Source organism: Cetorhinus maximus, chromosome X (genome assembly GCF_964194155.1).
Source record: "Cetorhinus maximus chromosome X, sCetMax3.hap1.1, whole genome shotgun sequence".
Classification (NCBI taxonomy): domain Eukaryota; kingdom Metazoa; phylum Chordata; class Chondrichthyes; order Lamniformes; family Cetorhinidae; genus Cetorhinus; species Cetorhinus maximus.
Genome location: NC_135917.1, coordinates 5183169 through 5195945, shown reverse-complemented (window position 1 = coordinate 5195945; position 12777 = coordinate 5183169). Strand labels below are relative to the sequence as shown.

General features: G+C 42.7%; 1 protein-coding gene across 4 annotated transcripts in view; it reads left to right on the top strand.

Moving 5' to 3' along the window:
- Nucleotides 1-12304, top strand: part of LOC144672720 (protein Wnt-6-like) — an 80738-nt gene extending 68434 nt beyond the window's left edge. For 3 of the 4 annotated variants that reach the window (XM_078534663.1, XM_078534665.1, XM_078534662.1), the window contains exons 3-4: nt 1075-1376; nt 11067-11820. In XM_078534663.1, the coding sequence (XP_078390789.1) occupies nt 1075-1376; nt 11067-11528 (764 nt within the window). In that variant the 3' untranslated portion in view covers nt 11529-11820. Of the gene's footprint in view, nt 1-1074; nt 1377-11066; nt 11821-11964 lie in introns of those variants that run through there. The other variant, XR_013574153.1, reaches the window with a different exon arrangement.
- The last annotated feature ends 473 nt before the right edge of the window (nt 12305-12777 follow it).

The following is a 12777-nucleotide window of genomic DNA, read 5'->3' as shown; positions in this document are numbered from 1 at the left end:
GAAGAGGCTCAGGTTTAATATAAACCTGTTGGGCCGAATGGCCTGTTTCGGTGCTGTACATATGTTAGTGCATATGATTATCGAAAGATGCAATCCATACATTATATATGTGTTAACATGCATTATATATGTGTTAACATGCATTATATATTTGTTAACATGCATTATATGTGTGTTAACATGCATTTTATGTGTGTTAACATGCATTATATGTGTGTTAACATGCATTATATGTATTAACACACATTATATATGTGTTAACATGCATTATATGTGTTAACATGCATTATATGTGTGTTAACATGCATTATATATGTGTTAACATGCATTATATGTGTTAACATGCATTATATGTGTGTTAACATGCATTATATATGTTAACATGCATTATATGTGTTAACATGCATTATATATGTGTTAACATGCATTATATATGTGTTAACATGCATTATATGTGTTAACATGCATTATATGTGTGTTAACATGCATTATATATGTGTTAACATGCATTATATATGTGTTAACATGCATTATATGTGTTAACCTGCATTATATATGTGTTAACATGCATTTTATGTGTTAACATGCATTATATATGTGTTAACATGCATTATATGTGTTAACATGCATTATATATGTGTTAACATGCATTATATGTGTTAACATGCATTATATGTGTGTTAACATGCATTATATATGTTAACATGCATTATATGTGTTAACATGCATTATATATGTGTTAACATGCATTATATATGTTAACATGCATTATATGTGTTAACATGCATTATATATGTGTTAACATGCATTATATATGTGTTAACATGCATTATATGTGTTAACATGCATTATATGTGTGTTAACATGCATTATATATGTGTTAACATGCATTATATGTGTTAACATGCATTATATATGTGTTAACATGCATTTTATGTGTTAACATGCATTATATATGTGTTAACATGCATTATATGTGTTAACATGCATTATATATGTGTTAACATGCATTCACAGTCAATGTGCGATGTGTACTATTCAGTTCCCATACATTAGCCCATTTCCTGTTGCCAGATATCAGGGAGACGGCCTTCGTTTACGCCATCACCTCCGCCGGAGTGGCCTATGCTGTGACCCAGGCCTGCAGCATGGGTGAGCTGCTGCAGTGCGGTTGTGAGAACACCCCGAGCCGGGCACCAACCCCCCACCCTCCCGCCTCTGGCACCCAGGCCGCGGCCTGGGAATGGGGCGGCTGTGGAGACGATGTGGAGTTCGGCTACGACAAGTCCAAGCAGTTCATGGACGCCGAAAGGAAAAAGGGGCAGAGCGACATCAAATCCTTGATTGACCTTCACAATAACGAGGCCGGCCGGCTGGTAGGTTAACTCCCTGCAAGAGACTCGTGTATACATTAATTAATGGAAATAGATGGGGCCGGGGGTGTGATTTTCCTTTGTGTAATGTGTAACAAAATCTGTGGGAGAACTCACTGTCCCCTTCAGTAGATGAAGTATTATTACAGAGCAAGGTTCCCTTTCTCTCGCTTTGTGTGGTGAGGTACTGAATGGCCAAAGGACAATATCTCCCACTGGTCAACGCAGTCAGCGCGCTTCTCAAGCTCTTGTGAACTCCGCCGCTTGGTGCCTTCAATGGGAGGATCACCAGTTCTGAGGGAAGGTCCCTGATCTGAAACGTGAACCCTATTCCTCCCTCCACAGATGCTGCTTGACCTGCTGGGTATTTCCAGCCTTCTCTGTTTTTTTACTTCAGAAGGCACAAGTCAGGAGTGTGATGGAATACTCCCCACTTGCCTGGATGAGTGCAGCTCCTACAACACTCAGGAAGATTGACACCAACCAGGACAAAGCAGCCCACTTGATTGGCACCCCATCCACAAACATTCACTCCCTCCATCACCGGTGCACAGTGGCAGCAGTGTGTGTACCATCTACAAGATGCACTGCAGGAATTCACCAAGGCTCCTTCGACAGCACCTTCCAAACACGTGACCTCTACCATCTAGAAGGACAAGGGCAGCAGATAGATGGGAACACCACCACCTGGAAGTTCCCCTCCAAGTCACTCACCATCCTGACTTGGAAATATATTGCCATCCCTTCACTGTCGCTGGGTCAAAATCCTGGAACTCCCTCCCTAACAGCACTGTGGGTGTACCTACACCATAGGGACTGCAGCGGTTCAAGAAGGCAGCTCACCACCACCTTCTCAAGGGTAACTAGGGATGGGTAATAAATGGTGGCCCAGCCAGCGAAGCCCACATCCCATGAAAATAATTTTTTTAAAATTCCAATGGAAGCAATAGCTTGAAGCATTGAATTCTTGCTGATGTACGAACCCTCTTCCATTGGTTAGATTTTTAAAAGATATGTAATTAGTTAAAAATCTGAGGGTATTTGCACCATTTTAAAATCTATTCTTTCAGTTTGGTGGGTCACTGTAAGGGCCGCGTGCTCTCTGCTGGCTCTAGTGACTGAATACATTTCCGATCACCTCCCAGTTTGGGCTGGGTGTTATTATTAGGCCAGTATGGAGCCACAGAACTGCACAGCACACATGGAGACCGTTCTGCCGGTCATATCTGGACTGGCTCTCTGCCAATTCAAACCAAAACGAATCCCCATCCCACTCCCCACACCCCTGCCCTCCGCCCCTTTCTCCGGTTCAAATATGGGTCCAATTTTCCTCTGAACGATGCATCTACGCCCCTAGTCTCCATGGCGAAGTATTTGACGCTCTGACTCCGTTTCTAACCGACTAACCGACCCCCCTCCTCGAGTTAATAGCCCAAAATTAATTAGTCACCGACTCGTCACAAAATAGTTTCCCATTGACCAAACGGACCCGTTTCACCCCGGACTTGGCTTGCGAGAACCCTGACATGTTTGTTTTGACAGGGAGTGTGCTGTTACTGGGCGGACCTGCATTCTAGCGAAGTTTATGTCATCAGCCAGATCAAGCCGGTGACAAAAAGCTGGTGACAGTTTGAACTCTGCACGATTCACGGAGGTGGTGACATAGGTATTGTCGCTGGCATTCCGGAGACCCAGGGTAATGCTCTGGGCACCCCCGGTTCGAATCTCGGTTGAAATTTGGAATTCAAATTGTCGTAAAAGCCCATCTTACCTGGTCTGTCTACCAATGTGGTTGACTCTTAAAATGGGCAATAAATCACATCCAATGAATTTTTTTTTAAATGTGCGGGATAATTCCACTGAACAGGGAGGGAATTAATGATATTGGAGGAATCAATGAGACACTAAGTACCGAGAGAGCTCCCACATATAATCCCCAAAACGATTTAGATGAGAGATGACCCGTTTCTTCCCGCAGTTGTTCAGTGGGTGAAGTGCTTGCGAATGAAACAGCTGACCATTACATTTCTTTCTTTAGATAACCAATTGAGATTGTCTGATTCCACCGAGTGCGCCGGCCTGTACAGTGCAGGCTGCACTGGCCAAAAGGCAGTGTTCCAACACAGTGCACTCCAAATTTCCTGCTTAATTTTGAGTTCTTTTAAAATCTTAATAGATTCATGCAATCTAATCCCACCCCCACCAAAAAAAAACATTTTGCAGATTCACGGGCTTTTCTGTGTCGAATTGATTCTTCGTAGTGAAGTTAATTGTGTCCAAAGTGTAATCTGAAGGCCGTAGGAAATTCCAGTCGTCAAATGTGTAAACTGTCATGTACGAATACTGAACAATCTCAACACGTTCAGAAGAGGAACAGTCGCTCACCGGGGAGACCAAGTGTCAGTGAGCCCTTTGAATGTGTATATTCAGAATCATTTTGAACAGGGAGAAGAGTAAATAACGCGTTACATGTCCAACAAAAGATGGACATGTCAGGCCCGCTTTAGCAAGGACAGATTTAATACCCACACAGGGCTAGCACCCAACCAGCGTCCATTCTGACAGCGCACAGGGGGTCAAGGGCAATCTCACAGTGACATGGTTTAATGCTGATTGTCCTCTGTGCTTCACCTCCCAAAAGATATAGGAATGTTTATTAGGTGTAGTTGATGCATATTATTCGTTCTTATCATCGAGAGGATCAGACTGACTGTAAAACCTCTGATGCTATAGTTTGTCGGTCTCTCCACCGCTAATACCCGAGTCAATACCAAATATTGAACCTTTCAGTACTCACCGGGGCCGGTGACCTCGCCAGTTTCATCCCTGCTTTCGGTAACTGTTGCAGACCACTCGTTTTCAGTAGGGTTGCAATGCAATGCCGATTTAAATGACATCTTGTACTTTTATTCAGTGTTCATTTCAATGTCGCTCTCGGAAGGGTGTGACGGGTGCACCTACAAGATCCAGTGTTAATTCAAACTCTAGAAACACCACTTTGCAAAATTGTCATTGAATGCTGTGCATCTGCGGTGGAACCCACTGCAAGTTAAAACAGTGAATCACTCTATCGTGTGATGACTTTCAGGGCAATCTGATTTATAGTGAACAGCTGTGAATCTGGCGGAAACTAAACTCCAACACGTTCAGTGCTTCTCTTGGGGAAACTTGAATCCATATCCCAAAGGTGAAAGGACAGTAACTGTACTACACAGTCCCTACTCAGAAACAAGACAATTCCCAAACAGCCTGGGCTGGATTCCAATCGGAATGACAGAAGTGAAACGACACTGTGTTTACACATTGTATGAAAAGACGTGTTAGTTCAGCCTCACTCATACTGTTCCATAATTGAAATGTGTCATTTCAGGTCAGAGGTTGTGAGGTGATAGCTTTCAAATGATATTTCCTTGTTAGCCTTTCAATTGGCAAACTGTTTATTGTAGATGTTTAAGTTTCTCTTCCAAATGAGCTTAAACGCAAGGAAATACAGGTGTTTTTATCCTCCCCACCCCATTTCCCTTTCTCCAATCTGCCCAGTCAATGCTGAACGCCCAGGCATTAAATACACACACAAAAACGACTCCAAGGTGCCGACTATGTATCATCTTTAATCTTCAACTCGTCTCTCTTGCACTAGTACAAGGACCTTCTCATTAGCCAATCTTCTTGCTTAACTAATTTTCAACATAATTTAACTCAACTTAAATCAAGTTAAGTAATAACTTGACTGAAGTTAACTTAAATCATTCCGCAGTCTTCCTTCAGCCTCCGGGATCTCGTTTTCACATCACGTGACCGCACATAACACTTAGACTTCTACTTCTTAATTCTGACTTGATTTTCGGGTTGCCCAGAAACAACTTTATGCTGTTAAAGTCCTCTAAAACCAAAAGCAAAGCTAAATCAAAAGAGGCTCAAAATTAGCGTGGAGTATTCTTACTTGCATTCATAACGCACTTTTATTTTTATTTTTTGTGGCTGTCACCCATTTAAGCTAAACTGGTTAACCCCTATATTAAACCATCATGCATGTGTTACAATTAGGTTGAGGGCTCATTCGGACTGTATCTACTGAACATGGAAGCGTTTCGCTATTTTCTGTTCTGTAAGAGGAGTTTACAAAAGATGGTATAGTCAGTCGGTTTTTTTGTGCATTGGAGTCCATGTAAAAAATCTGGCCATCATCAGAGTTAAATGGAGACTTGTGGTGCAGCAACTTGTGTGAGATGCTAAGGTTGCAGTAAAAGAAGGCCACCCTTCACCAGTCGCTGAAGTTTTGGGACTCTTAATGTCCAATGTGCAATTAAACTTTTGCTTTTGCAAATACTGTACAGAATTCTGGTGCACTGCATGTTCACATTCAATGCCCTGAATATTTGTAACATGCTTAATAGTTCAGCTGTTTACCTATTCAAATCCTGCTGAAATATTTCAACCAACCAAATTTTCAACGAAACAAAATCCAATTACAGGAATAGCAAACTTCGATAATCTCACTGCAAAATGCAGAGCAGACCTGAATAGAAACAATTGAAGGATAGATTGAAGTTGCTGATGGGCCTGATATGTAGATTGGGATACAGAAAATTCATTGTCTCAGGTCAGTGCCCATGTCTGCAGAATGAGCCAACACAGAGAATTTATGATTCTCTAGATTGCTAAATACAGGTAAAGTAATGCGACATAAACATTTGCGATGTTGGACTTTAAAAAGAGCCGATTGCCTGCACTGTGCTGAAGATATGTGTTTATCGAGAGCAATCTTTTGCTGTCAACTGTGGTTGTTAAGATAGTCGGCTCATGTGGGGGTCAGGATTCCTGAAGGCACAATGTGTTGCAGCACTCTCACTGAGGTAGTGAAGATTTCCTTTGTTGAGTCCTCCTAGTGAATTATCAACACATTTTTGGAGTGCATAACTTTAGAGCACAAACACATATTTAGACCATGTAAATATCCTATTGGGACATGTTCTTTTAAGCTACATAAACCGAATCTTTTAGAACGTAACAGATAACATTCTTAGAACACGTTCTTTCAAATGCATTTTTGTACATATAGGCATTCCCTTAAAACACAAACAATCTTTTGGAACACATTTTCTAGAACAGTAGACATATTATTTTACAACAGAACATGTGACCACAATCTTTTAGAACATGTAAACTTAATTTTTAGGACAGGTAAACGTTCGTTTAGAGCACATCATTTTAGAATACACTTTTCTAAAATGTAAACACTATTTAAGTACACGTCGCTCCGTTAGAATACAATCACACTATAGGACATATGAACACGTTCTTTAAGAACATGATGGTTTAGGACTAGTTCTTTTGGGAAGTATAGAAACATATCTTTTAGAACACGCTTTTTTAGCACATATATTTGAGTTGGCAATAAATGCCAGAGGGGATCTTCAACATGTATTTACAATGTTGTTGCACTGGAGGATTTCATGGAAAAGGGGGTCCACTGGGGACGGGCAAGGTTACTCTGGTCACCACGTGTTAGTGACAGAAGAGCATAGGGGCAATATTTTGTAGATTCATTGATGCACTTTCTAAATAATGCATTTATAATTTTACTGCAAATAGAGAAAATCTCTGCTTACAATATGCCAACACACAGCAACCAGAGCAAGGTCCACCCCATCATGATCATGTAATATCTTGCAAAAGATCTGATATAATGTACAGCTTCTCCTCACAACCTCAGAAAATTACCTACTCCAGCAATTTCCTAGTCACCTGTGACGTCTGCAAGTGACATTAAGCAAGGTGTCAGCTTTGCTCGGTAGTAGCACTCTTGACTCTGCATCAGGAGGATTATGTGCGCAAGTCCCACTCCAGAGATTTGAGTGCATAATATAGACTTGATTCTTCATTGCAGTATTGAAGGAGTGTTGCATTGTCTGAGGTCAGATGAGGCCCCATCCACCCAACCAGCTCTTATCCAGGAAGAACAATTCTCCCTCATGTGATGGACAGTATTTATCCCTCAACCCAACATTACTAAAACAGGTTATATGCTGTTTGTGCGACCTTGGCTGCTGTATTTCCCTAAATCATACATTACAATAGTGACTTCACTTCAGAGGTACTTCATTGGCTGCAAAGCACATTGGGATATTGTGAAAGGTGCTATATAAATGCAATCTCTCTCTCCCTCTCTCACACACACGCATAATCAATGCCTAGTTAAACATAGAACAGGCATTTCTGCATAGAAATGATTTGATCTTGACCCTTTATCTAAATATGTATACATGTATACGCATATAAAGTACACATACCATTTGATTGCCCACGGCAGGATCAAGTGTAGTTTTCAAGTAAAATGGGGTTAGAGGCTGGGAGTAATTGGACCAGGGATTCCAGACATAGTTGAATTTCCAAAGTGATAAATTCTGCCTGACTTATATTTTTCCATTCTAAATTCCTATGACCACATTTATAATGAAAACTGTCTGTGTAACCTTGTCATTCTGTATTTACCCCTACCCACGAGTTCTGATATCTTCACATTCTTTCCTTGAAGAATAGTATGAAGTGGTGGAAGGATTCTCAGGGGCTGATTAAAAGTCTTCCAGGGTGGCATAGGCATTGTTTTTGTACCTTTACACTCTTCCCTTGGAGAATGGTATGAAGTAGTGGAAATATTATCAGGCTGATTAACAGTCTGAAAGGCCCGATGTGATTGCTCTTTCCGTGACCCTAACTATGTTTACACCATACCTTCAAGTGAAGGCACTGCAGCACCACTGCAGGCAGGAGGGGGCCATTACAACATGACGAATTCAGATTGACAGTTTCCATAATAAATCGGGACATCAGTTTTAATTGGGGAAAAAAAATATTGGAAGTGCAGAGTGACGACCAAGTGTAGTCTTCAAGTGGGGCAGAGTTAGACGGTGGGTGTAGTTGGACCAGGAGAAGCAGATATACTTCAGTCAGATGTAAAAATATTCTTATTTTTGTATTTTAGTACAAACTCCATTGTCCATATTTGTACTGGGATATGCCAATTTGCTGCATTTACACTCTCCCACCAGAGGTGCCACTGCAGTATTTTCACTGGTTGGGGACAGTGGGGTACAACTACAGAAACAAACATACAAAAGCAGTTCGAATTACAAATGTGGAATTTATAATGAAAAACTTGTCAAGAAGTGTACACAGACTCAAAGTATTTTATATATATGGGCACATATATTTGTGTGAGTTTGCACTTATGAATAGGTCTGCCTCTATCTCCAAGTATATATGCTTGTACAAATCAGTATCATGTGTGTCAGTGAACCATTTAGGGCCCTTGAAATCTGTAGGAGCTTTCTTAAATGGAAGGTTGCACATGATCCAAACTTCCTGTCGCTGGGTAACAATGTTCTCAACTACATGTCCAACTCTGCTGTGTTTACCAACTAAATTCTAGTTGATCGAGAGGCCAATGATGGTGAAGAGATCAACTGCCTTCATCATCCAATAGTTGAGCTGAAACAATCTCTTTTTTGAAATACCATCAAGGGTTATCTGCTGACCCACGAGAAAAGAACAAGTACTGTCTGCACCAGGTCACTTTTATTGAACATTAACTTAAGAAATGGAACACAAACTTTGAGGGTGTTAGTTCCTTCTGCACCTCTTACAAGGTCACCTTTCCCTTAAGTTGACTTTCTACATAGGTTTACAGTAGAGAAAAGGAGAGAGGAGGCTTGTGTGGAGCATGAACCCCAGCATCAACCTGTTGGTCCGAATGGCCTCTTCCACACAAATCCCCTCCTCCGGTGTGTCAACTGTGGCTCTGTTAGTAGCACTTGTGCTTTGGAGTTACAAGATTCCTGGTTCATATCCCACTCCTGGACTTGAGCACAATAATCAAGGCTGATACTCCAATGCCATACTGAGGGAGTGCTGCACGAGTAACATCCCAGAAATAGCTGTAAATCAGGAAATGGAAGGGAAGGAGGAACTCAGGAAAATTACAATCACCAGGGAAGTGGTACTGACCAAATTGTTGGAGCTGTGGGCTGACAAATCCCCGGGTCCTGATGGATTTCACCCAAGGGTCTTGAAAGAAGTGGCTAGTGAGATAGTTGATACATTGGTTTCAATTTTCCAAAATTCCCTGGATTCGGGGAAGGTTCCATTAGATTGGAAAATAGCAAATGTAACTCCTTTATTCAAAAAGGGAAGGAGACAGAAAACAGGAAACTACAGGCCACTTAGCTTAACATCTGTCATAGGGAAAATGTTAGAAGCTATTATTAAAGTTGTTATAACAGGGTACTTCGAAAAATTCAAGGCAATTGGGCAGAGTCAATATGCTTTTGTGAAAGGGAAATCATGTTTAACCAATTTATTGGAGTTCTTTGAAGGAGTCACATGTGCTGTGGATAAAGGGTAACTGGTGGATGTACTGTACTTAAATTTCCAGAAGGCATTTGATAAACTGCCTTATCAAAGGTTATTGTGGAAAATAAAAGCTCATGGTATAGGAGGTACCATATTGCCATGGATAGAAGATTGGCTAGCTAACAGGAAACAGAGAGTAGACATAAATGGTTCATTTTCTGGTTGTCAGGATGTAATGAGTGGTGTGCCATAGGGATCAGTGCTGGAGCCTCAACTTTTTACAATTTATATAAATAATTTGGATGAAGGGACTGAAGGTATGGTTGTGAAATTTACTGATGACACAAAGTTAGGTAGGAAAGTAAGTTGTGAAGAGGACGTAAGGAGGCTACAAAGTGACAGAGATAGGTTAAGTGAATGGACAAAGATCTGGCAATTGGAGTATAATGTGGGCAAATATGAAATTGTCCATTTTGGCAGGAAGAATAAAAAAGATGCATATTATCTAAATGGTGAGAGATTGCAGAGCTCTGAGATTCAGAGGGATCTGGGTGTCCTAGTGCATGAATCACAAAAGGTTAGTATGCAGGTACAGCAAGTAATTAGGAAAGCTAATAGAATGTTATCATTTATTGCGAGGGGAATTGGATACAAAAGTAGGGAGGTTATGCTTCAGTTGTACAGGGCATTGATGAGACCACATCTGGAGTACTGTGTACAGCATTGGTCTCCTTATTTAAGGAAGGATGTAAATGCATTAGAAGCAGTTCAGAGAAGGTTTACTAGACTAATACCTGGAATGGGTGGGTTGTCTTATGTGGGAAGGTTGGACAGATTGGGCTTGTATCCGCTGGAGTTTAGAAGAGTAAGAGGCGACTTGGTTGAAACATATAAAATCCTGACGGGTCTCAACAGGGTGGATGTGGAGAGGATGTTTCCTCTTATGGGAGAATCTAGAACTAGGGGTCACTGTTTAAAAATAAGGCGTCACCCATTTAAGACAGAGATGAGGAGAAATGTTTTCTCTCGAAGGGTTGTGAGTCTTTGGAAATCTCTTCCTCAAAAGGTGGTGGAAGCAGAGTCTGAATATTTTTAAGGCAGAGGTGGATAGGTTCCTAATTAACAAGGGGGTGAAATGTTATCGGAGGTAGGCAGGAGGTTGCAATCAGATCAGCCATGATGTTACTGAATGGCTTGAGGGGCCGAGTGGCCTATTCCTGTTCTAGGCTTGTATGTTCCTATGCATTTAAAAAAAAATCTCAGTGACAGTAATCCTGTATTAAAATAGTACCTTTCGAAAAGAAGCCTTACCTCTCTCTTCGCTTTCCTGTTTAACTCCAGATGGTTAAGAATTACATGAGGACCGAGTGTAAATGTCACGGTTTATCGGGCTCCTGCGCCGTCAAAACTTGCTGGAGGAAAATGCCTCATTTCCGCGAGGTTGGCGACCGCCTCTTGGACCGTTTCAACGGCGCCTTCAAGGTGATGGGGAGCAACAACGGAAAGATGCTGATCCCGGTGGGCCCCAGCATCAAGCAGCCCGACAGACAGGACCTGGTTTACTCTGCAGAGTCACCAGACTTCTGCCTGGCCAACAGGCGGACTGGTTCACCGGGCACACGGGGCAGGGCGTGCAATGGCACAGCGGCGGATGCCAGTGCCTGTGACTTACTGTGCTGTGGCCGAGGGCACCGAGAGCAGACGGTGAGCTTCCAGAGGAATTGCCACTGCCGCTTCCACTGGTGCTGCGTGGTCCAGTGCCAGCGATGCACGGTCCGGAAGGACCTCAGCCTCTGTGTGTAGTTAGGATGGCGGCAAAATAAGCCATTGCCCGGAACTTCCAAGCTAAATCCCAAATTATTACCCCCAAGGGCACGCATTTTGCATGGAGAGGAGGCGGAAGTTGCAACTCAATGTCTGCAGGAATTTCTGGGCAAATCCCAGGCGGGAATGTGAAGTCAGGACAATGTGGGAGAATGAGCAGCACTCTGAGGGATTGTAAAAAAAGTCCTGAAAGAAGGATCGATTTTACAATGGTTCACTCCCCAGACTCATCATGGGAACAGTCAGCAATTTTGCAGAGTGCATCTCATTGTGGGAGGGGGGTGGGTGGGTGGGTGGGTATTACTGAGGGGGGAGGGGGGTGTGTGGGCCATTACAGGGGGGGCGGCATTACTGGGGGGTGTGTGGGCCATTACAAGGGGGGCATTATTGGGGGGAGGGGGGTGTGGGCCAGGAGGTGCATGTTACTAACCGCATAGGAGATCTATAAGCAATTGCAGGAGCTCATGTATAATTTCTGAGCATAGAGCTATTTGTGTATTATTGTCAAACCTAGAAAGATGTTTAGGTCAACGCCGCCCCCACGGGTCCCAACAAGATGCTGCCCTGGTCAGTGGGTTAGGAGGGGGGGTTAACCTGACTTCCTGGTGTTCGCCTGACTGGCATTCTTTGGGAAAATGGGTTATTCAAAAAGAAGCTTTTAGATCAAGTGGTTTATTTTTCATTTATTGGCTATTTGTACTGGAATACGGAAACGTTGTTTAATAAATGGAACGGATGAGATGTCATCCTTTCGGCCCTGGTTAGCTGTGTCGTTTCTGTGTCTGCGTGCACGCGCCCCGGCAGGGTATGGGAGTGAGCGTGTGCACGCCTGAAGGTGTGATTTTTGTTTGTGTGCGCGCGCGCGTGCATACGCGTGTGCTCAATAGTGAACATGTGCATGTGTGCATGTGCGTGGATGTGTGCATATTTGTGCATGTGTGTGTCAGTGTGTGAGTATGTGTGCGTCAGTGTGTGTGTGGGTGTGTGTCAGAGTGTGTGGGTGTGTGTGTGATTGAATGTGTCAGAGTGTGTGTGTCAGAGTGTGTGTGTGTGTGTCTGTGTGTGTGTGTCAGTGTGTAAGTCAGTCAGTGTGTGTGAGTCAGTGTGTGTGTGTAAGTCAGTGTGTGTGTCAGTGTGTGTGTGTCAGTGTGTAAGTGAGTCAGTGTGTGTAGTCAGTGTGCGTGTGTCAGCGTGTGTGTGTAAGTCAGTGTGTGTGTCAGTGTGTGTG